The 26,173-nt window shown below is 38.3% G+C and overlaps 1 protein-coding gene across 1 annotated transcript in view; it reads right to left on the reverse strand.

The window, feature by feature from the left end:
- Positions 1-8,782: 8,782 nt before the first annotated feature.
- The window catches only part of KIF20B (kinesin family member 20B), a 46,977-nt gene continuing 29,586 nt past the window's right edge, over positions 8,783-26,173 (reverse strand). Inside the window, 12 exon segments of the mRNA XM_086616563.1 lie at positions 8,783-8,887; positions 10,184-10,326; positions 11,821-11,898; positions 11,901-11,967; positions 12,669-12,746; positions 14,990-15,193; positions 21,936-22,100; positions 22,698-22,874; positions 23,786-23,941; positions 24,957-25,093; positions 25,362-25,487; positions 26,109-26,169. Coding sequence (XP_086472689.1) covers positions 8,810-8,887; positions 10,184-10,326; positions 11,821-11,898; positions 11,901-11,967; positions 12,669-12,746; positions 14,990-15,193; positions 21,936-22,100; positions 22,698-22,874; positions 23,786-23,941; positions 24,957-25,093; positions 25,362-25,487; positions 26,109-26,169 — 1,470 coding nt within the window. The 3' untranslated portion in view covers positions 8,783-8,809.

Consider the following 26,173-nt stretch of genomic DNA (forward strand, 5'->3'; position numbering starts at 1 on the left):
CGCTGGTCTCACGTTCTTCAGGAATCACAACCCAGAAGGTTGTTGTGATTCCCCTCGTATATCAGAAGGTCTTATTTCACTCCAAAGGTCTATACCGCAACCAAAGGCTTCTAACAGAGAGCTTCAAGACACTGCTCTCCAGGGGCTCCTACCACTCCAGTCTCCAGGAGGGAACTGCCCCCCTCCCTCTTGGGAGTGCCCCGCCTTTAACCATCCATGAGTCACGTGGTCTCCGGCTGACCAACGTGACTCACAGCACCTGTCCTGACGAGGCACAGGTGCTTTCTATTGTAGTAGCCCATGTAGCAGCCAGAAAACTTCCACAACATTTTCCTAAGAGGAAAATCCAACCTGGTTTCCTGGATGTTCCTGTTGGTTTTTCCTAAGAGGAACGCATCATATTTAAGTACCCACACAAGCCTCATATTTAATGATATCAGATCAGGGCTAGTGAGATTCTTCCCTGCCAAAAGACAAATAAGTGACTTTTTCAAATACCTGTGAGTATAGAGAGGTATCCACAAAACAAATTTCCTCAGGAATTCAGTCATTGTCTTTACCTCAACTCCTACCTAGATGTGCTCAAAGCATGAGATTGCTCCAAAGCCACTTTTCAAAGACTTCCCTACTACAGCAGCAGTGTGCTCCTTCTGTGGGGAGTAAAGGCATAGGCTTCTTCATTTTTTTTTCTCCAATGCCTCTTCCTTGTCAACATCTTAAATCTTGAATACAAAGATACAGACAAAACACATGCAAATTGGCATCGGTCATAAACCCAGAATTTCTCATGCAAGAAAGGGAGGATGTCAACCTGTGCAGCAGCACCTCAGCTGTCATTGAAAACTATCTGTTGCCACAGATGATCACAACACTTTCTTCCAATAAGGAAGCGATTGGATCTATGAACGTAACATCAATGTCAGAGGAGAAGGTTGCAATTTCGTGTCTCGAGCAAAGTTTAAGACCTCCAAACACCTCTTGCATTTAGAAGTCAAATCCCAGTTTCACTCAAGTCAGTGACACAATCTAAATAATTCAGTAAAATCATGAAAAGTAACACCATGTTAAATGCTGAGAGGCTGATGTAGCTGGGAGTAAGTGCGGGTAGTTTTATTCCACTGGGCAATAGGAAGCTCAGAGACTTTGCAGAAATGACAAGCCAGAAAGTTTTTATGTTCTTTAGCTGACTGCTACATTGTGCCCATGGCTTGGCTCCAAATGACAGCACTGTAGCATCCCAGAGGGCTGCAGAAAGAGAGAAGCCAGCAATATTTAACTTGCTAGGGATATCTAGTATTAAGAGAGCAATACTGAAAAGAAGTCATGTAGTAATAACTCTTGCCCTCATCACCTCACAAAGCCTCAGTTCAGATGGAACCCACTGACAATATGGTGTCTTAAAAAAATTGTCAATAGCTTTGTAAAACACCCTATTAAGTCATAGCAGTTAAATGTCAGAGGTTGTCAAACTGATCAAACTGCTATGTTAAACGTTTCAATTAAAAAGAAGCAACTCATTTTCTCTGCCTGTTCTGCATTATGAAAATGTACACAAATAAGTCTGAGACTCACCAAACATCAAGTGACATTTTATGAAAGGTCAGTTTTGTAGCAGCAAAGCACAAGATCAGTATAGTAAATGCAGTACTTTTTTTTTGTATAGTGGAAGCTAGCAATCAGGCTGTTCTCAGGATAGAAATGCTGTTTTTCTAAAAAATAGTTATTCTGGGATGTAATTGTGTATTTTGAAATGTTTGATACCAATGAAAGCTCTGTTAACTTCTCTTGTTCCAAATTGTTCACTCTCACCTCTACAATGCCTTTGCCTCCGATGTCACTTAGACAATAACTTGCAGATTTCTGGAATGAAAATATTTGCTCAAGCAATTTCGAGATTGCAGTTAATCAGAGTCAGCTTCAATGGCCTCATCGATTATTTCAAGCTGTAGTGTTTCATTTTGCAATCTGGTCCTGAAGCATTCTGATGTCTACTGGAAGCATTTGCTCAGATCTTATTAGTATTGGCAGGAGATAACAGTTTTTATCTGACTGGATTCCTTTTTTCTAGGTGCTTTTGCCTCCTATGTTAGTGGGGGTTTTTTGTGTTTTTTTTTTTTTTTTTCCCCCCTTTCCAAAGCTTCCCTAAAACCCCAACCAAAATAATAATACACACATTTCCCTGTGGTATAAGACATTGCATATATCCCCCTTAAAGTAAGTCAAATAAAACTTTCAAAACTAGTTTCTGCTAAAGTTCAAATAGTGTTATCTTGTAACTGTTATATGTGGAACAGGTTAAAAAATTGTAAGAACAATTATTTCAAACACATGTACCTCTATAAATTCCTTGTTTAGGTACTTGTGTAGGAGCTGTCCGTCTCCCCTGGGAGTCACGAATGTTGCTTTCCTGTCAAGATCAGTACTAACCTCCACATTAGCTTCCACATGCAGATGTGTCTGGCTAAGACCAAGCAGTCGAGCTTCTACAGTTCAATTTTTTAAAGAGGTAATTAAATATAAGCATGTAATTTCTGTGATTTCTTCACCAATCATTTTCTCCAGAACACAAACTTGGGTATCACAAGTCTACCAGCAAGGAGAAAGCTTACTTGCACAGAAACAAATACTTTAATTCTGTCTCTTCAGAAAATAAAACCGTATCATCGTATTGCCAAACTGCTTTTAAGGAAATTCACTCCTGTCAAACACTCAAGCACCTGCTCACTTCAGCTTCCTTCCACACTTCTATCCTTTGAGCAATTGGATCCATAGGAGATTGCATGGGGACATATTGCCAGCCAAGAACACTTCAACTGGCTTATCTGACTGCACCCAAAGTTTTCCAAGGTCACTGAGGAGAGGATTATTGTTTGCAGTTTTGCACAGAATCTGTGGAATCATTTTTACTGTTGCTTTGAGGCATTCACGCTCAGAGCAAAGACACTATTTAAGGGCTATTGACCACAGATTATAAGGACAGAACATCTAAATCATCTTTGATTAGCCGTGCACGCAGAAGCATATCTAGATAGCTTTCTACAAACACACACAGTCAGAATTACCCACTTTGAGATCTCTAAGATGAAGTATACCTGCTCATAAGGTACAACACTTTAAGGAGATCTGAAATAGACATGCTGTCTGTTTAACGTACCAAGGTATTGTCACCTACACGTGCTGCCTCTCTCCTTTATCCACAGGACTTTTTTTTAGCCAGAATTCTCTATTCTCTCCGATCTGACATGAAACAGCACTGATGCATCACATTAGCATCTCATCTGTGTTTAAAAGTACTCCTTTTTAAAAGAAAACACGCTTTAAAAAATTAGAAATGAACTGAAAGAGGTGCAAGCTCATTTTACTCAATTCTTCTAGTTATTTAACAAATTTTAAAAGCTGTTTTTTCAGTTAAACTCTAAAAAACTGGTTTTGTTCCCAGATAAGTTTCAGAACTCATTTTTCAGCAGCAATTTGAGAGCACATGGAGTCTTCAGTGCACAGCAGGAAAGATACAATTTGGCATTTTTATGACATAAAACAAGCCAAAGTTTGCTTCTTAGAAGATTCCTTATTCTCATAGATTTATCATTCAAAAAATAAAACAATGTTATAGCCCAACTATGTTGTCCGACTTTATCCATCAATACAAAGATCTATAAAAATTAAATCTAGCAACTTTGGAAACAAACTCTTCCTTAATGAATTTAATCTCACATTTTTTCCTTAAGCCTTGGAGGACCTCTAGTTCTGCCTAATGAGTTTTTCAATGGAAGTATTCTATACCTTTGTTAAAAGAGAAAAGTACACAAACTCCTGTGAAATGTCAGTGTACAGCAATGGATGAACAGGTTGCAGTAGAGATCAGTATGTATAAACCAATACTTCAGGTCAGAATCCCAACCCGAGAAACAAAATCCTACGTGTCAGGGCTATATATGCTGATTGCTTGTGTGCATGGATACTGTCATTGTAGCAAAAAAAAAAACATCAGGAGGACTAAGAATTTGCCAAGAGAATATAGTCCAGCAAAGCCCGGTTTTGAACTTTTTATGAAGCTTGGCTAAATAGGATGAAAAGCAGGTTAGTTTAAAACAAAGTAAAACATTTGTGCCCTCTCACACTTCCCAGCTGAAACTCTCCATGTGGAGACTCGAGATCTCATGCAGCAGCTCAGTGTTATCTCCTGGGGATTTTGGCGTCGTTGGCAAATCTCACATGAACTGGCTTTGTAAAGACACAAGTAGGCATGTTTTATTAAAGTATTTTTATTTTTCTCCTCTCACAGCACTAATCAAGTTTCAAGAATGTTCAAATACTTGCATTATCTACAGAAAGCTATCCTATTACTGACAAATCACCCAAAAATATTCTGTTCCCTTTTTCACTCTTACCTCCAGAAAGTTACCCTCACTTCACGAGCTGGATCAAATGCTGCTGCTGCTCCTCCTTGTTTTCTTCTGCCAAAGAGAAAAGCTTGTCCTATATGAAGTGGTGTCCTCATATTTTCCTTGCAGAAGCCTTCATTACATCTGTAATTGGAGTGCCCAGAGAATAGCAAAAGAAAAAAGTGTTTACCCCAAACGAGCTGAAGTTGAGAAAGGAATAGTTTTTTCAAGATGAGGCTTAACCATTGGAAAACGTTTGGGCAGCTTGACACAGCTATAGTATAGGCTATTTTATAAGAATTATCCCTCATAGCATGAAATGCACAAAAGGAACTATTCAAAGTCAATGGTGTTGCTGTACAAAGCACACTGCAGAATTCACGTTACACCAGAAATAGAACCATTTCATACTACGGAAGAGTTTCCTTCCTTGTATGGGAAAATAAAACACCAAAGAACCGAGGCCAAGTCTTAAAAGTCTGTTAAAAAGTTATAAGGATCTAAACTAATTTTCTTGGGAAAAAGAAACTTCATTTGAAGTATCAAAAGTTTTCAACGTATAGAAGAGATTGGTACTCAACTAGGTTGTCCTGTTTCAGAAAGTAGCTTTAGGCAAATTTGGAGGAGAGGGCAAAGCAAAACAGTGGAAGTCACTGTTGCTACCCCAGGAGACTTTGTGCGATTTGAGTTCTCTTAGGATATCAGCACTGCACGACCCAGTTTCACATGTAGAAGCTCTTATTCCCTCCAGCCAATGATACAGTGATACATCCATCACACAAGGTTGTTGGGGTACAGCCTTCCTACAGCCAAGAAAGTTCTGAAAAGAACAAGGAAAATTTAAGTATTACCAGCTGTCTTCTCCATGTCAAAATACAGATCAAATTTCTATTAAATGATGCGTATTTTAGTCTTTGCTAGGTAAAGCATTGAACCTTCCTCTGTTGATGGAATAAAACTATTTTCTTTGCTCTGCAAGCTAATTGACAAATCTTACACTAAGTTAAGAATAAAATAAAAAGGAGGCTTATTCATGTTCAGCTTTTAATTAGCTACAGTACTTATCAAGAAGAGCCAGAAAGCAAATAGGAAATGATGTCCTATGACACCTTTTTGCTTTGTTCCCCACCAGAGGAGCTGAAAGAAGGACAGTGAGCTAACCTCAGTCTTGACCAGAAAAAAAACTATTTTCTATTACTTCCAAAGAACTGAAAGTGAATATCTTTATATGTGATAGTATCAAAAAACTGCATTCTTGAATTATTTTTTTTCCTTTCATATCACACCCATGTTCTTCCTGCTCAGGAAATAATTGATAATCCTCACATAGACAAAGGAGGTATACGAAGTATAACCCACGTTCTAGGCTACCAACGTACAGGTTCCAACTATGTATTGAAAAAATACGTATATATTGAAAAAATCTGTAATCATGGAGTTTTATGACCTACCTACCTATGAAGGAAGTTAACTCAGTTCAGTTCTTGTAAATGCAAAGGCTACTCTAGGGACAGAAAACTAGAATAAGTGAAATAGACAGAATTTTTGTACATGTATATATAGCTACTCTAATGGCCAGAGTCATGGGCATTCAAATGACTTCCAGAAAAAAAACATGTTTTCATATGGCCTCCAGATAGCTCAGCAACACTGATAAAATTTTTATAAATACAAGAACTCAGAAAAATTGGCAACACAGATAAAGGCATGGTAGCATTCCCGAGTGTCATAGCAGCTTAACTAAATTGAGAGATTCTACTCCCTAGTTAGTTGCAGAAAACTAAACAGCAATTTACCAGAGTAATTGAAATAAATTGTTAAATGTTTTGTCTCCTGTTATTTACTCACAAAATCAGAAGCAGCATAAGTTATTTGAAACTAGGAAATTTTATATTTGATATGAAGGAGATCAAACACTATCAGCAATTTCAGAGACATCAAATGGCTGAAGATATTTCTATTACTTTCCACACATTTGAATCAATAAAGAAAATCAGACATGCAACATTTGAACAATTCAGCATCCTTCCAATCTCGCATTTACCTTGCAAATGGTTTTCGGTTAAATAAGAGCTATAAAGCTATTTGATGATTTAATAATAAGCAATCAAACTGTCATTCAAGGCAACACGATGGCATATGAATTTCACTGCAGGCAAGTGCAAGGTTGCACACAATGGAAGTAACAATCCAGCTAAACAGGCATTTGCTGATGGGTTCTAGAAATAACTGAAACTATTCAGAAAAAAAAAAGGTTAAGGGTCAAGATGAACAGCTGACAGAGCATCTGCTAAAAGTGGGAAAAAAAAACAGGCAAAATGTTAAGAGAAAGACAAAGAATAATTATTCTATGTACTGTTCCATTGTTTAAGAGTGTTATATCACTTCATTTTGTATATTTACTGTCTCCAGCTATGAGAATTCTGCAAAACGAGCAACTTGCATCTTCATAAGGTAAGAATCTTCACTGCTGTACTCTTCTACAGCCCTGAAAGAGATCAATCCAGATATATGGACCACAGATAGCAGAAACCAGAAGATCTGGGGAAGGACAAAGGGGCTCAAAGTATAAAGTCCTACCAGTGAAGAGATATTAAGTGACATTGCTTTTACTTTGATTCAGAATTATTTGATCATCACCTGGATTTTACATTTTTCTATTAGAATGAAAAGAAGGAAGAAAGAAGATGGCAATACCAAGCACAAGCTAATGCTAAGTTCTCATTCACACAGACAGAAGATAAAGACAAAAAGTTGAAATGGAAGAGCTGAATGATTTGCGAATCAGGCTCACCTTGCCACTTTCAACTTAGAGAAAACAAAACACCATTCGTTCTTTGTTACGAATTACTTCTACTAAAGAAATTACTATTGACCATTTTTACGTTGATTTGCATTTTTAAAGGTATCACATTTGTTGTTAAAGCTAAACTGCAACAGTGATTTAAAGTCACTTTTTTCTTTCAAGAAAAAAAATTTTAATATCATGTTTATGTCAATAAGCCAATTTGATTTTTTTATCTTTTTTTCTTCAATCAAAAGACAGTACAGAGCAGCAGCCCAAGAAAAGAAACAAACAAAACCCCAAACACTTCTGACTGTTAAATCATGGAATCATTTCTGAAGGACAGTAAGGTTGCAGCTGTAATGTCAAAAATGAGTAGCACTTATCTGGCTGTACGAGCAATCACTGTCTCAACAGACCAACTGGTTGTTGCTGATGAACCAGTATGGCTTGGAGGAAGTGAGGGGGGGCTGTGGAATAAAAATATCTCAGACTGGATGTTGAAAGAGAACTTCTGAAAAATTTTTGTGGTCAGGCCAATATCAAACCTCAAAAGGCAATCTTGCAAAGATACTCTTCCTATGGTGCTAAACATTAAGGATGTGCAAACCAGACTGATAAGGAACTCTTTAAACAGAAACATATCATAGAATCATAGATATGATGGGTGAAACAGACCAAAATGCAGTAATAATCGTAATACTCCAAGTAAAAACAATGTTGTATGGTTGGCAGTAATTCAAGAAAATAAAGCAAGCTGCACAAGCAGGAAGTTAAGAGTAAAGGATCACTTGGGATTGTCTCGCTTCATCCATGTCAAGAACAAGCCATTGTCAAAATTATTTCATCTCTTTCTGAAAGATGACCAGTACTGTTCTTCAAGCAATGCAAAATTCTATGAATTACAGTCACTGCTTGTGACTTAAGTAAATGGTACACTGATGAAACCAAAACTGTTTTCAATATTTACTGTCACTGACTGTAAGCTGAAACCTTACTATATAAAAAGCAGATGTTCTAGTTGAGCAGAACTGGATGTTTAGAATAAAATGTCAAATGTCTATCCAAGAGTGGGTCACTTCTAATAACAGATAATTATTTATAGATATCATAATCCCCAAAGAAAGAATATTATGCTTATAAATTACTTAGTTTAGAAGAGTAAATAGCAGACAGTTAAAGCCACACAAGTGATGAAAAGCATCCTATTCCTCCACATAGTCCAAATTCCTTAATTTTGTCCCTTCACAGAAGTTTTTTGAATCCTTTTAAAGAATTTAAGGATATACAAGTTTTGATGCGTACTCATTTTTTTCCTCTCAAAGTTATGGTAGTCTTACTGGCCACCTGAAAAAAGAAACTTAAACCATTCCACACAGGCATAGTTTCTTTCTGCACAATGGGTAAATTATGAACACTTCCAAAGGCACCATTCCTAAAAAATGATTCAGACACAAGCTGTCTTGAACAGTATTTCAGATTTAATGGAGTCAGAACTGGAAATTATCAGAACAATTCTATAAGTCTATATACAGACAGTCAGAGCACAACTAAGTATCTTAATTCCTATATACAATCAGCTGAAATAATACAATGGAAACATGCCCTAACTAGGAAATATAAACATGCTTTGGCAAGATTATTTAGCTGGCTTTGATCGTAGTCGTCGCTTGATGATTAAATGATCACTTTCCTTCTCTTTTGGTTCCATAAAGATCTGAAAAAGATGATATTTCAAGAGTTACTCAGCATTTCAAATGACATGCACTTCTAGACCCATGTAATAAACATGATTTTTCCCCAGAAGCTGTTTTCAGAATGAAATTTCCTTTTTATCTTTTAGTTAGAGGTCTCCAGGACAGAGAGACCAGTTTAGTGCATCATAACAAAAAATAAATACTGGGAACATGTAAAATTCAGTTTTAGCTTCAACAAAGTCCAAAGAAAAAATATCATCTAAAAGCAGCTCTCACTCAATATTCATTTTGTGAAACAGGAAGTGCTTAGAAAACATATCTTTAGCTTAAATTCCTTTCACTTTCTCTGACTTTCTTGGGATTCAGTCTTTCACCTTTCCTTTCACTTCAGAGTTTCTTAGCTTCTTTTGCTCTGCATTTCTGTAATTTTCTTCATCATCCTACAGACAGCATTTTGGCTTCTGCCACATCCATTCATACAATTTACAGAAAATTCAACTGGATATCTCAGTATGGGCAAAAGCTCACCATAGTGAAGAGAAGAAAGGATTGAACAGAATGAACAGATGTACTTCCAACAGAGCAAAAGAACACTCAGCACTATAGTTACTGTCAAAACCATAAAGTTGGATTTGAGAAACAGTACATCAAGCCCTGGCCTGTAAGACTCTTTATAGGCTGCCTTGGACACAGCAACACAATTTGAGCACACTCAGAAGGCTATCTAAACTGTGCTTTGGAAAAGCATGAATGTATCCACATACTAAAGTAACTCAAATATCAGGTGGGCATAAACGGAACTGGAAATTACCTTAGGTGGTCACTTGCCCTGCACAGTTAATTGTACATGCAGACCTTTATCTGTAGTGTTTCCATCATGCTATTCCAAATCTGTGGATCCCTTAATGGCCGTCTCTATTTCTGCTCTTCCTTTATGCTACACTTAAATGAACACCAACTACTGGAAAAACAAATTAAGACCCGACTGCTGTAGTAGAGGAAAAAGTAATCCTCCACATACCACAACTGAAGTAACTATGAATCCAAATTTAAAGATATATCTGATTGCTGTATCAGCTATACAGTAAGTCAGCAGTCAGAGAAGATAGGTGGGAAGACAGAGAAAATTTAAGTAAAACAGCAGGAAGAAGAGATCAAAAGAAATGGTCAGATAGAATTGAGAAGTCAGTACTTTCAAACCTCTTCTGCAACTTGATCAGACCTTCAGGTTTGTTCTATCCCCCTCATAGTTTATTTTAAGCCAAGATTACAGAAATACATTACAGTGGACAGAACAGTAACCTGCAATCACTTACTGAAGAAGCAGGGATATCCAGAGGGGAAGAAATGTCAGTTGAATACAGCTTTCTCTTGGTTCGTTTTGGCTTGAGCTCGTTTTCTTTGACACTTTCTCGTTCTGGAGACTTGGGAGAGCTTATTGTCGCAATCAGCTTCTTTGCTGGAAGAAAAATTTTATCGTAAATCACTGTCTTACAGGTTTTGTGAGCCTCAAAATTAATGAATAAAGCAAGCTTTAATAAAAGAAGTGTAAAAATGAAACAGATGTAGTCTGAAGTTTAAATATAAGAATTCAGAAGCGGTATTTGATTACCATAGTTTTCAATAGCTGGAAACAGTTTTCTACAGCTTCAGATGCAAAAATGTAAAGGATATATTTAAACAGCACATTCAAAATCAATTAGGGTTCGTATTTCACTGGAAGTTAAACACTTCAACAGGAGTTGAACGGGCTCGACTTTTGTGCTGACAGAAGCACAGGGTAGAGTCAATTTTCTCTATATACTTCTATAATTTTATCAAACTAGTACTAGCTCTGTGAAGAGATGAGTGTATGCATATTCTGAGCTAGAAAGTAAGAAGAAATTCTGATCAATATTAAGCTACGCAAAAGAGGACAAATACAGGAATGGTAATAAAGGTTACAAACTAGAACTCATTTGCTCAAATGAAGCATCTTCACGGTCAAATTCTGAGGAGTCTGAATTTGGCTTCTATGATAATGATATATTGTCCTCATGGAAACAATCTGACAAACCTGGAAAATTTAAAAAATCCCACTATCATCAGCTAGACCATCTTACAGTAGATAAGTAAGATGTACTCTGTAGCAAGTCAAGTTTTCAAGTTGGTACAGAAATCTTAATTTTAACTGTTCACATTGAATAATGACTGACCTTGTTTTAACCAACCAAATAAAAAATGTCTTTTAGAATTTAACACTGGTGATTCCTTGTGCTCTCTGCTAATTTTCATCTTTTTTAAAAAAAACACTACAGTAACTCAGATTATGTCTTACGGTAGGAAACTATAAAAATATATTTATTCTTCAATGGAAAGCCCTAGCAGTTAATCTTCCCAAGGCTATACTTAAGCTGAACAAAATCCATTAATTGCTTCATAGTCAGTTTGTTGAAGTCTTCCAAATATTTTCATGAGACACCGGCTTTTAGATTCTGTAGAACTAATCTTCCCCTCCCACATACGTACATTAAAAATCATTAATACAGTACTGTCTCTGTTTTACTGTAAGCAAGAATAAAGTAACTCAGACATTTTGAGCTTAATGGTTATCATTGCTTTCATGATAAATTTATATGCACATATTCCACACTGCACCCTTTCATTCCGCCTGGTTTACCTTTCACACTTAACCTTCCTTGATTGCAAGGTCCTTGTGGTCCTTGATTGCAAGCACCACGATGTTAAGTGTGGCACTTACAATCAAGACAGCTGTTTCTACTCTGTAAAATTTGATATAGCAGGCTCCAGTTCAGATTCCATTATTTCATAAATGAAAGAAGATCTCAATGTGGCAGAGGTGTCCTTTAACAACATATACATTGATAGATCACAGTAGAAAAGTCATTCTTTCTTAGAGTAGAAAAGTCATGCCTGGAGAACACGGAATGAGCGTTATTTATTCTGTACAAACCTTTAGAGTGAATAATAGTAGGAGAACTCTGGAAAAAATCTCCAAGTTTTTGTAGTGTTCCATCTTTCTTTTTAGCGACTTTTTACTTGAAGTAGATTCTTGCTTTCTTAAGGAGTATTCTTTTCTAAATGACTGTGCAGCAGACATCTGTACAGAAATACAAGATCATTGTTTAAGCTGAAAATTGACTTATCTTCAAGTTTAATTCCATTTTATTTGACTTCAATGTTATTGTCAAGCCGACATTTTAAACTTTGCTACTGACACCTCTCTTCATTATACTAATGATACTACCACAGCAAGCAATGTAGACAATCTCATTTTATCCTCACAGGAAAAAAAAATTATCAGATTTTCATAGGACACATCTAAGGCCATGAGTTATATAGGAAACAAATAGTTTTTCTAAAACAAAAAAAATTAATTGAAAATCAACCAGGAGGAAACAGATGAGGAAAATAAATCTACTACCCATCCTCTGAACCTGTCCAGATTATTAGTAAGGCCTAAAATAACCTTTCTTTTTGTCATGCATATAGATGACATGAACCTTAGTTTTACTTCAAGGGCATTGCCTATAAAATCACACACACTAATAGCAAGTTCAAACTAGTCTTCGTAACTATTTGATATGCAACATCCTCCCCTTTGAATCATTGTACACTGCACCTAGTACACATTCTCAGCACAGGCTTACTCTGTGGTTAGCTTACACAGTTTAGTAGGAAGACAACGTGTTTAAGAATCCTATTCAAGTACATAGATAAGGATAAGAATGTTTGCTCCTTTCACAAGTCCACCCTTACAGAAAAGGCCAAACTAACTTCAAAAACAGAACAAAACCAAACCATTTTCTTGTTGCTTGTAGAAGGCGAGTTAGTCATAGCAGGTTTCACATTTTTCTTGTTCTCACTTTTCACAAAGTCCTAAGAAAATAAATATGACAAATTTTAACTAGGATTCTTCTAGAGAGAATAACATTTCTTTATATTACAGAAGCAGCCACTGTTTAAATGCAATGACTAACAGTAGGGAGGCATTGGCTAATACTGGATAGAAGTAACTATTCAAATGTGAATTAAATGCTAAACAAACTTGTGGAAAGGAATTAGAAATACCTGTAGTCAAATCATTTCTTGTCTTCATTATTTCCTATACTTTTGGCTTTAAGACATTTGACAAGCGAACACACAAATTGAAATTAAGTCAATAAATCTAAATGTAAATTCAGATTTATGGTGATAACTATAAGAACAGGTTGGTAGCACAGTACCATTGTTAAGCTGTCATTAAAAGAAGTCTTCTATCTTGTGAAGCAGTGCCAAGCGATTTCAGATAACTGATAGCCACAGGGACTGATAACAGTGTCAGAAAAGGGAAAGAAGATTTTGTTCTTTGTTTAATTAGAAGGACATCTCAGCAAAAGATCTAGTTTTGTTTGTTTCTAAAAAATAAAGTTTTCTTGTTTTATTTTTAAAAATTTGAGATGAGCAGTATGGAATTATTTTAGCACCACGAGTTTCCTCTCAGTCCTTAGTTTTAGTGCTGACAATGTGCTTTTCAGTTTTAGGAAATTTAAAAAACAAATTTTGTCTTCAGTAGACTTTAGACAGTTAAAGTTACTGAATCATTTTACAATCTGTTTGGCATATGTAACATGACAATAATATTTAAGAGTAATATTCAGGTAAATAAAACAGCAATAAGATACTTTTAAATTTAGTTCCATGTTACTGAAAAGTTGCTTAGTTAAAGGTTATCCCATAAGAGTATGAACACGAACTACTACACTATGAAAGGATTTAAATAGATTGGTAAAACAGACTCCTCTAAAAACATGGATAACTCTGTTAGATTAAATATATTCATCTGTAGATAAGGTTTGGTATTTTTTCAGTGCCTTCAGAAGGGCGGTTATTTTTACACCCACTTTTCCAGCAGCCTAAGAGAATACTACTGTCAATAAAAACAATTGGTTCAAGACACAAGTAGTTTAAATCAACTCTGGACATTATTCCAGAAGGAAGGGTTGAATTCCAGATGAATTAACTTACACAGCTTTTAACAGGTACTTTTGCAATCCAAATTTAACAAAATGAGTTGACTGAACTACTGTTGAACACTAATCACTGAAGTGATTATTTCCCTTCAGTATTTTACTAAGAGATTAAAAAAAAAAATCTATCCCTTGGGAATGCTTGAATGAGAAATGCTTGAAGAGCATTAGATATTCCACTCTCCAGCTGAGACAAGCTCACTCACTGAAAGAGATCACTTACCATCCAGCCAAATCATCCACAGGTCATGTCCTTCATACTCACCTGTCAGCTTCAAGAGTCCTTAGAAGTACAGAGATTCATAAACCCCACAAGTAGGATTACAAGTATGTAAGTACCACCAATGTGGTCTTCTGGTTTCATACCCTTTTTAAGTCTTAGAGATAGCTGTGTTGGTGCTAATGCTGATAAAAGGCAGAGGAAAGGAACATGCAGTTCAGGTAGGAGCAGTGAAGATTTTTACCACCTGTGGTACTTCTGAGGAGCCTGAGTCTCACATGTAAACACCAGAGCACACTAAGAAGGCTAGAGCATATAACTTAGCACAACTGAAGGAATTAAAGAGGAACTAAGGTCTATAGGAAACAGCAAGGTTCAGGTGCTGATGCAGTTAGTTCTGTATAGTCCCTTGACGTACAAAAAGATGAAAGAAAACACAGGCTGGAGAAATAAAGTCAGAGGAAGTGGTCTTGAAACTTTGAAATGCATTGATGAAGTTCAGGGGCTTAAATTTTAATTGCCTATTAGAAGAGATAATTGAGACCAATGATTGTCTAAGCCAAAAGAAGCAATCTATAGACTCAGTCTGTAATCCCACAGATCGGAGCTGGAGACAGGAGCAAATGGTACCAGCAGGGTGAGAGACATGTATAAGGTAAAGAGATAGTGCAACTCAGGGACAGGGCGCCAGAGTCCTGGATAATTGAAGTCTGTAACCTTACAAAACACATACCAGAGACCCACCACTTGAGGGGGGGGGAAGAGGTTTAAATATACCGTAGACAAGTCCTTAGGATCTCAGTGAGAATCAGAAATAAAGACAGGATATTTAACAAATGATCAGAGTAATACATTGAAAAACAACATATTTTGTCCATTGGTCTAGGTCATACCTCATCCATCTCTTCACTCTTCCTTTTCTTTCTTGGCTTGGACATTTTAACCGTAACTGGTAAGGTGCTGCCCTGGTGCTTCACCTCCATCTTATTGGGTTGCAGAGGTGTGAACTGGATTTCCATCTCTGGTTTTGGGAACCGACTAGTTTTTCCATTTTCTGTGGACACTTCAGAAGAGTCAAGGACAATTTCTGAACGGTCCTGAAAGCATACGGAAATTTAAAAAAACCACAAGTTTTAAAATAACTATGAATTAGAAAAATATAATATGTATCCCTCTCCTGTGGACTGCAAAGTAAGCATTCAATTTTCCAGCTGTTAGCTTTCAGAACACTTAAATTATAGAAGCAAAGAAATCTGCTTCAACTATAGCTCAGTTTAACTCTTATTTTCTAAAACTTTTTTGTTAAAAGTTAACATTTCTACTTATGATCACAGAACTTTGTTTTCCTTGCTGAACTCAGCCTGATACTTTTTTCCAAGCCATTTTCCTCAAAGGCAGAGACAGCTAGATGTGGTTTTCACAGCTAGCAATAGCAGAATCGACATGACTGTCTTCATCTTAACTGCTGCTCCTTAGGAACTAGTCAGTAATAGGAGCTTTTGAGAGAAAAGTATAATCTTTCTCTAGCTTATCTTTAGGAGCTTTCCCTTCCCCTTCTAGGGAAGTTAATTGTGTAAGTAACAAGGCCCAACTGTCAAGCTACAAGCCAAATTCAAATATGAGAGACTTCTACATCACTATCTATTCTCTGGAGGACAACCAGGCATTCAGACAGCACCATTGCCCGCAAGCTGAAGAACTTCTCTTGTACTTGCTTACAGCCAAACCACAAGAACTGCCCAGTGAGGGTGGGATGGAAACTGAAATGTTTGCACAACTCTTCTACCCCAACTTACCTTCCACCATCCACCCAACCCTGTTTTTCTTGGCAAAACAAGCAAGAAAGTCATAGAATCATACAATGGTTTGGGTTGGAAGGGACCTTAAAGACCATCTAGTTCCACTCCCTTGCCACAGGCAAGGACACCTTCCCCTAGATCAGGTTGCTCAAAGCCTCATCCAACCTGGCCTTGTATACCTCAAGGGATTGGGGCATCCACAACTTCTCTGGGCAATCCGTTCCAGTGTTTCACCACCCTCATTGTAAAAAAATTCTTCCTTATATCTAATCTAAGTCTCCCCTCCTTCAGTTTAAAGCCATTGCCCCTTGTCCTATCACTACACACCCTTGTAAAAAGTCCCTCTCCAGATTTCTTGTAGGGCCCCTTTAGGTACTGGAAGGCTGCTATAAGATCACCCCGGAGCCTTCTGTTCTCCAGGCTGAACAACCTCAACTCTCTCAGCCTGACTTCACAGGAGAGGTGCTCCAGCCCTCTGATCATCTTCGTGGCCCTCCTCTGGACTCATTCCAGTAGCTCCATGTCCTTCTTGTCTTGGGGACTTGAGCTGAATGCAGTACTGCAGGTAGGGTCTCACAAGAGCAGAGTAGAGGGGCAGAATCACCTCCCTCAACCTGCTGGCCACACTTCTTCTGATGCAGCCCAGGATACAGTTGGCTTTCTGGGCTGAAAGTTCCCTCAGAACCTGTGGATGCATCTCGTCAGGTCCCACGGACTTGTGCACCTTCAGGTTTCTTAAGTGGTCTCGAAACTGATCTTCTCCTACAGTGGGCAGTTCTTTATTCTCTCAGTCCCTGCCTCTGCCTTCTGCAACTTGGGCAGTGCAGCTAGAGCTTTTGCCAGTGAAGACTCAGGCAGAAAAAACATTCCGTACCTTGGCCTTCTCCATATCCCGGGTAACCAGGTCTCCCATTGCTTTCCAGAGAGGGCCCACATTTTCTGTAGTCCTCCTTTTATCACTGACATACCTATATAAGTTTTTCTTATTGCTTTTGATGTCCCTGGCTAGATTTAATTCTATCAGGGCTTTAGCTTTCCTAACCTGATCCCTGGCTGCTCAGACAATTTCTCTGTATTCCTTGCAGGCTACCTGTCCTTGCTTCCACCCTCTGTAGGCTTCCCTTTTGTTCGAGTTTGTCCACGAGTAACTTTTTCATCCACGTAGGCCTGGTGTTTTTGCCCCACTTCCTCTTTGTTTTGCTGCAATGCACCACTCCTGAGCTTGAAGAAGGTGATTGTTGAATATCAACCAGCTTTTTTGCCCCTTATTCCCTCCAGGGATTTATCCCATGGTACTCTGCCAAGCAGATCCCTGAAGAGGCCAAAGTCGGCTCTCCTGACTTTGGAGAGGGTAGCAAGCTTGCTGTGCTCCTTCCTCACTGCCCTAAGGATCTTAAACTGCACCATTCCATGGTCACTACAGCCAAGGCTGCCCTTGAACTTCACATTCCCCATCAGCTCCTCCTTGTTGGTCAGAACAAGGTCCAGCACAGCACCTCTCCTTGTTAGTTGCTTTATCACTTGGAGACAGAAGCTGTGATCAATGCATTCCAGGAACCTCCTGGATTGCTTATGCTCTGCTGTGCTGTCCCTTCAACAGATGTCAGAGTGGCTAAGTTCCCCATGAGGACCAGGGCTTGTGAATGTGAGGTTGCTCTTATGTGTCTACAGAGGGTCTCATCCGCTTGGTCTTCCCAGTCAGGTGGCCTGTAGCAGACCCCACTATAATGTCACGTGTCCCTGCTCAACCTTTAATCCTGACAGATAAGCTCTTGATCAGCTCCTCATCCATTCTGAGGCAGAGCTCCATGCACTCCAGCTGGTCTTTGACAGAGGGTGACATCTCCTCGTCTCCCCTGCCTGTGCTTTCTGAAGAGCCTGTATCCTTCCATTCCAACACTCCAGTCACAGGATTTATCTCACCACTTCTCCATGGTGCCAATAAGATCATAGCCCTGCAGGGCGTGCACACATCTCTAACTCCTCTTGTTTATTCCCCATGCTACATGCATTTGTATAGACGCATTTAAATTGCGCCCCTGATCAAGCTGACTTACTGGCTGGAATTCCCTTAGAATCATAGAATCATCTGGTTGGAAGAGACCTTCAAGATCGAGTCCAACCATTCACCCTGCACTGTCAGGGTCCCTAAACCATGTTGCTCAACACCAAATCTACACGGTTTTTAAACACCTCCAGGGATGGGGACTCCACCACCTCCCTGGGCAGCCTGTTCCAATACTTCACAACCCTCTCTGTAAAGAAATTCTTCCTGATATCTAACCTAAATTTCCCCTGGCACAACTTGAGGCCATTCCCTCTCGTCCTGTCATTCATAACGTGGAAGAAGAGAGCGACACCCATCTCCCTACAACTTCCTTTCAGGTAATTGTAGAGAGTGATAAGGTCCCCCCGAGCCTCCTCTTCTCCAGACTAAACAGTCCCAGCTCCCTCAGCCACTCCTCATAGGACAAGTTCTCTAAACCCTTCACTAGTTTTGTTGCCCTTCTCTGAACCCGCTCCAGCACCTCAATGTCCTTCCTGAAGTGAGGGGCCCAAAACTGGACACAGTACTCAAGGTGTGGCCTCACCAGTGCTGAGTAGAGGAGGACAATCACTTCCCTGCTCCTGCTGGCCACACTGTTTCTGATACATGCCAGGATTCCATTGGCTTTCTTGGCTGCTTGGGCACACTGCTGGCTCATGTTCAATCGGCTGTCAACCAGCACCCCCCCAGGTCCTTCTCTGCTGTTTAGCTTTCCAGCCACACTTCCCCAAGCCTGTAACACTGCAGGGGGTTGTTGTGGCCCAAGTGCAGGACCCGGCACTTGGTCTTGTTGAATTTCATACAGTTGGCCTCGGCACATCGATCCAGTCTGTCCAGGTCCCTCTATAGAGCCTCCCGACCCTCAGGCAGATCAACACTACCTCCCAATTTAGTGTCATCTGCAAACTTGCTGAGGGTGCACTCGATACCCTCATCCAGATCATTGATAAAGATGTTAAAGAGAACAGGCCCCAGCACTGAGCCCTGAGGAACACCCCTGGTGACCAGTCACCAGCTAGTTTTAACTCCATTCACCACCACTCTCTGGGCCTGGCCATCCAGCCAATTTTTGATCCAGCGAAGCGTACACCCATCCAAGCCATAGGCAGCCAGCTTCTGCAGAAGAAGCTGCTCTTTAGGTGCTCTTAGCTTGTCTTGATCAAGGCTGATATTATCCCCCTCCCACTTCGAATCTAGTTTAAAGCACTGTCAATGAGCCTCAGTAGCTCATGTGCTAGACCTGTGGTCTCTCTGGCTTCTACATCTCTGTGGCAGCAGTTCAGCTGCTGGCTAGCATACAAAAACAAATTCAGCAGCTGTTTAAATGAAACCTGGAAGGTAGGCTGCTGCAGTTGGTGGTGGGGAGAAACGGTAGGTGACTGCTACTACTGCTAGTAGGGCCCTAAACATATTAGCTGCTGTTGCTTCTAATGCTGGTTCACCCTGAAGGGTACTTTCCTCCTCCCAAAAAGGAAAACAGTCAAAGCTCATGGAAAGCCAAAAGGTAGTCACCTTCAGCAGGCTCTGCTGGGATTCTGAACGGGACTACCAGCACTAATGCATTCCCAAGAGTGGAGTTGGCAAATGAAAACATTTTTCTTTTTAACTGCTACTTCATGAGAGTTAGCAATCAAAAAGCTACATAGGAATAGTTAGTGCCATTAGCTAACAAAGCTATACACAGGAATCCTACAATGGAAGAAAGCAAATTCAATTTGTCCTGCTGTTGTTCATCCATTTAAAAGGGTTTATGTACTTTTTTCACATGACTGATCATAAGCATATCAGTCACCTCATAAGCATTGCTGAGAGGTAAGTTTTCAAGAGCACACAGCTGAAGTCAGATATAATTATTCACATTGTTATGTTACACAGCTTTTGCTTCTACCAAAAGCCACTAAATCAGGTGATCTGATCATAAAGAAAGGGATTTGCAGAATAAAACTTCAGAATTGTTCAGGCAACAGGATACATTTTCTTCCCTTTTCTGCATTTAGCAATATCTATACAACTACATAAAATTTTCAAATTTAAAAAGTTTTATACCAACCTCACTTAATGAAGAGGCACTGCTAGGACATCGAGATAATGAATCCTTCTCTTTATCTTCATCATATCTTACAGAAACACTTTCTCCAGCTACAGGATTAGTCTGACTTTGTTTTTCCATAAACTGTAAATATTTAGAATGAGTAAAGATTATGCTAGATTGTAAACCTCAAAATACTTTGAGTTTTGTAAAGTTACAATATAAAAGCTCAAGTATAGACAGCTAATAAACACCTGGGCTGAAAGACAACACAAGTTTAAGTCAGTAACATCTATTCACAATGCAATCATAAGATATGTCCTGCTGGATCTCACCAACAGTCCATCTAGTTCAACATTCTGCCTCCAATAGTGGCAAAGGGAAACACTATTTAGGGATAACGTGTGATTCTGGCCACCTTGTCATCCGTTACCTCCACACTCTCTCAGCACTCTCAGTTGTAGCATTAGAAGCATCAGAGGGTACACCCCTGCCTAATGCTCAGAGTACTCATTGTCAAATATATTTATGGGTTTCTATTACCAATTTATCTAATCCCTGCTGACATTATCTGTTTTCACCACCTCCAGAAGATCACTAGCTGCTTCATGTAGGAATACGTTATTTTAACAGTTTTAAAGATATCTCCTATTCGTTTCATCAAGTGCTGCCCAGGTCTTGCAGGATTTTAGGAAGGACAGTTCTCCCTGCTGTTTACTCATCACAACCATGACTTTGTAAGCCTAAGCCCCATAACCCTCTGGTGGCCTTAACCTCTTCTAAATCAGAGTTCCAGCTTCTTAGCTTCTCCTCACAAGGCAGGAAGAGACACATATCACCTTGATCACTTTAGTTTTTCTTCTTTATTTCCACTATGTCTTTCATAAGAATTATTTTACTTCCTCTCAGAGCTTTATCCCATTCACTTCACCACCACCATAACGGTTTTTCCACACAATAACCTTATTAGCAGCCTCCCCTTATTCATAACATCATGTATTGTTGCTACTAGCTCGAGGTAAATACTTCAGGACATGTTGTTCACAACAATTCTTCTCTATAACTAGTTTTGTAGCAAAAAACTAATTTTATGTTGGCTCCCTTAGCTGCTATTACAAAGCTGTATAAAGCAGTAACCCTTCTGAGAGCTATTCTGTCCTCCCTTACACATCACAAGCTTTATCTATATGGCACTAGCTGAATTGATGAAGCAGCAAGAAACTCGCCAGGCAGTCTTATTTGGTATTAGACAGGAAAGAGACATTTTGGCATTCAGTCCAGTTCCACAACAAGAGAAGAATCACATTGTCTAGCAGCCAGGGGAGGGACTGCCAGGAAATGCATGTTCAGCCCTGTTCATTATTAATTAGCAATGGAGCCACATAGCATTAATTCACTTTAGCAGAACTACCTCATTAAATACTGTTTATGTAGCACACAAGGGTTCAGTCAGAATCAGGAGTCTCAGTACAGTTGCAAGCCTTCTAATTTTTGTTCAAGAAATACGTAAAGTTCATCTTTTCTTTATGTAGACTTCAAACATTGTTTTGGTTTGGTTTTAAGTGGGATGCAAGATATTGTTTTGTTCTTGTCAACTCCCATATGGGCTGGCAGTTCTAATTACAGAATCATCTCTATGACCACACTATAGGTGATATAATGAAAGTTGTTCGAGCTGAAAGCCCGTTAACACTGACATAACCAAACTGAGATGACACTACAAATACTGTGTCTTTAAGTCTCGAGAACCTGAATTAGTTAACTAATTTTTCCCTCAGGTATGCAAGTAAGGCGTAGTATTCCATTAACTAAATTGTTTTTTTGTTTTTTTCTTGAGAGCAAGCATGAAAGAAAGAGCAAGAATGAACAAGAGGCGAGAACTGAAGATAAAGTACAAAGAACTATGAAAATTAACTTAACTACATATCATTAGTACATGCTTTCTATAAATATAACAAACATACCTCTTTGTTTACAGACTGATCTATTTTATCTTGTCCTTCTTCAGGTAAAGGTACTTCTGCCAAAGACTGCAAACTTTCATGGTTAATGCGTTGTTTCAATTCCCTTATAAAGTCATCCTTCTCAGTCAGCTGTTTTCTTAGTTCTTCTATATCAGTTTCCTTATCCTAATAAAACACAGCAAAAATTGCCACAAATTGCAGGATTAGCAAAATAGAATAACATATATAAAAGCATCATTACAATTACTTGGTAGCATCAGTTTTAGAATTGCAGGCTAAAACAGTCAGCTATTGAACAAAAAGTCAATAGTTTCATGTATGAGTGGACACTGTTTTAAAGTGAAGAAAAGTCACATAACAGCCTGGGAAGGTGTAATGCAAATTTTTTTATTTTACTCTACTTAAGTAGAGTTATAAGAAGTTCACCTCCCATTTGTTCATGAAGTCCTTGGTGCTGTGAAAAAGGCAGCAAATGTGATAGCTGTTTCAGATTTCCAGTCCAATTTTGCAATCAAATGATCAAATAGACTTCAGTGTTTATTTGAACTACTAAATATTTTGAAACTTTAGTTACTGTTACAAATTCAGTTTCAAACAAGCATAAATACAATTTGTGCTTTTTTTTTTAATTAGCTGCAAATGGTTTCAATATGACAGTGTTTAAGAACAAAAAAATAGAGCCAAAACGTGAAGAGCAAGTATAGCGTTTTGCAGAATTAATGGATAACAACAAAAATCAGAGGAAAAAGAGAGAGATATGACCTTTCCTGAATCCTTTAACGTAGCCTGTTTCAGTTCTGCTATTTCTTTATCTTTTTGTGCACTGTTAGAAACCAGAGTCTTGAGCTGTACTTCCAAAGCTTCTACTAATTTATCTCTTTCTTCACGCCATGTTTGAAGATTGCTGTCCTTTTCTACTAGCTGTGCAGCAAGTCTTTCCTAAATGGGGGAAAAATAGGTTAGAATTGAGCTCTTCTACATACTATCTGAACTGTTGTGACAGTTTGGTTTCACGTCGTTAGTACTATTTTATGGTCTTAGTAAACTTGAGAGCTACATAGAACTAGTTTCACTACAAATACGCAAAAGCAAACCACACTTCAATTAGAAGAGAATTTTTGGGAAGAACCCCCATTACTGTTTGCACGCTCTGTGATTTTATTACTAACAAGTCTCAGATGAGCAAAGTCACAAAGTGAAAATAGTCTTAACACCCTCCTGTACTGATTGTAGGTCCAGAAAGTCATTGCTAATTACTTCTAGATGCTAACAGTTTCAGATTGTACAGATTCATATAATAATTTCATATGCTTAAAAATTACTCAACCTTGACACAATTCAGTGAACAGACAAGGTATCCACCTTGTTATTAACTATCAGTCACTCTACTTTGAAAGCAATATAGGAGCAAAACCAGTAGCATTTTGACCAAGTGTTTTTACTCTGCATCTGGAAATAAGCTGCTTTTTTTCGTCCATTTCTTGTTTTTCAAAGCATGTTTTCTTAGCTTCATTAAGTAGCAATTCATTTAAGCATAGGTTACTTATTGGTGCTTTACACACAACACAAAGTTTGAAGAATTCTCCGCGAGGTGGCAGTGGTGACAGGATAGAAAGGAACAGGCATGTTAACTTCCATTATGTACTAAGATTTTCCATTTTGTGACCTTCTTAGTCTTCCCTTTCCATATTAAGATGATCTCATCTAGGCTTTATCATGTGATAAAGTGAGGAGACTTTGACAAAGGCCAGTCACCCTCCAGTACCCACACTTGTTAACAGTTGACATGAGATTTGCTCTGTACTAAAGACTTACACTAGAGGACTCTGCTGAAACCTCCAGTCACTTACAATTTCTGCTTGTTGCTTTACATGACATTCTCTGTCCTCTGCAAATTTTCTCATTTCTCTGTTGCGATGGCTTTCAGCTTCTTTTACTTGACTTATGAGTTTCATTTTTTCCTCCAGCCACTTCTTTCTATCGGTTTGATACTTTGCTTCATTTTCCTATTTTAATGAAATCATAAATAAAACCATAGATAGATTAAGCAAAAAAAAAAAATCATAAAATCCAGATTACCATTAAACGGATTCATTTCAAAAAGGTAATATAAATAGTAGCACAGTTTTACTGCAACATATTCCAAGTGCAAGTATTACATTCTCATTTTTTATTCTCTATTGAAAAAAATTAACAATTTTTGGCACTTCTTATTCAGACTGGCATGCCTTCATGGAACAGAATTTTTTCCTTGAAAAATGCTCTAGGTTAAGTCACAAACACTATAAAAGTTACACCAAAAGTAATGGTAAAGAGACTCTTTTAGCTTACAAATTCCTAATCTTTTATGCTGCCTTACAGGACATGTTAGAAAACTTCAAGACTGAAAGGCAAAGAATGCAGTACACTTTGAATGGTAGGTAGAGATAGTGTGTACCTAAGAATGTCACTTCAATCCACAGCAACTTTACCTCCTTATCTATTGTCTGACAAGAGGTTTGATTGCATTCTCCCACCTAAGACAGAAGGCACCTGAAAAGCTGCTTAGAAAAAAGCCTACTTTTTAATCCAAGGAGAATGAGAGGTCAGTCCTCAGTCTAACAGGAAGCATTTACAGGTCATACAGCAAGCACAAGATCTTGAAACAGTTTGATTTAGTTGCCCAAGCAGCTGACAGGAAAGCGGTCTGGAGCAGATATCAAGAGTTTGATTGGTTAAGACAACTGTAAGAGTAGCTCAGCTACAGAAGCACCACCCAGAGCAGCATAACATAGGGAAGGGTGCACTCCATTATGGCACATCAGTGATGTTGTATATTACAAAGACATTGCATCAAGACTTTACTGCACTGGTGCACTGCAGCTTTCAGAGGATGCTTCCTTTACCAGTGTAACAACTTACCATAACATGCCCTAGCTCTTGAAGATGGTGACACAAAAACCTTTAGACTCCTAAATGAAAATTACAGCCTTAAAACATAGAATTCATACTTAAAGTACGAATTACATCACCATATTTTACCTTCAGTTCTTTTTGCAGCTTTATTAATGCCTCATTTTCATTTATGCTTTTCTCCTCACTTTTGCACATCTTTTGCAGCCAGTCACTACTGCTTTGGTTATTCAGCTCTCTGTATTTCTGCTTCCATGCTTCCAGTTCTAGTCAGTATACAAAATGAGGTTACATAAAGTATAGTTTCAAATGCATATTTGACCATGTTCATATCCTTCTCCTAAGTTTACTTGGATTTATCAGCTATGACCACAAAGGCACAACAGAAGCCTTTAATTATTAGAAGTTTGTTATGTTCTATATAAAATTAACACCTAAATAAGAGTCAACAAATAAAATCAGACATTTAAAGCAATTATCATAATACATCCAAAACAATTTTGCATCCCTGCTCCCTTTCCACGGAGAGGTTACCCAAAAGTAACTTGTTGGTCTCTTCTAATTTGGCTTCAAGCGCTTGATCTTGTTCCATCTGAGTCTGTTCTTGTTCTTCTAATGTCATCCGCATATCTTCAATTATTTTTTCCTTTGCACACAGATCTGAAGATGAATTTACAGATGAATCCCCTTTTAGTTCCCACCATTCTCTCCCAAAGTGCCTTCATTACAAGTTGTTTCCCCATTCCCTGAGATCAAAAGCTCTATTAGAAAGAAATAGAGCATCTCTACTGAACTATCCAAATCCAACATTCTTAAGTGATTCTCATCACCTTGATTTAGGTGAGTGTTTCAGTGTTAATGTCAGTCAGACTAGAGCTTGTATTATATGAGAAACTAACCATATTTCAACTGCTAAATGTTTATTAAACCTGCAGAAACTGTTATTGTGCTAGTTCATGTTTTAGTGTTTGCTTTTGTTAAAATGGCCAACTAAAAGGGCAAACACATACCAACATTTCATAAGTTAACACTGATACCGCAAATTCACGCTTTCTCTGGGGCTTATGTTTCTTATTCTGAGTCTGGTTTTTTGCTTTCAAATATACCTGCTAATAATCATTCAATAAAAATTAGTTCCTGACTGTAACATTTTAATGTCAAGTTGGAGCTTCTCAGTATTTTAAAACATAAATATACAAGACTCTCAAAATTTGTTAACGTCATCACAACTCATTATGTTGCCATTCCACATGGAAAAAAGGAGCAATGGCTTTTTCTGACCTTTATGTGTTTTCTCGTACTGCTTAGAGATTTCTTCCAGCTTCTCATTACTCAACTGCTCCTAA

This window comes from Tauraco erythrolophus, chromosome 9 (genome assembly GCF_009769465.1).
Source record: "Tauraco erythrolophus isolate bTauEry1 chromosome 9, bTauEry1.pri, whole genome shotgun sequence".
In the NCBI taxonomy this organism is placed as follows: domain Eukaryota; kingdom Metazoa; phylum Chordata; class Aves; order Musophagiformes; family Musophagidae; genus Tauraco; species Tauraco erythrolophus.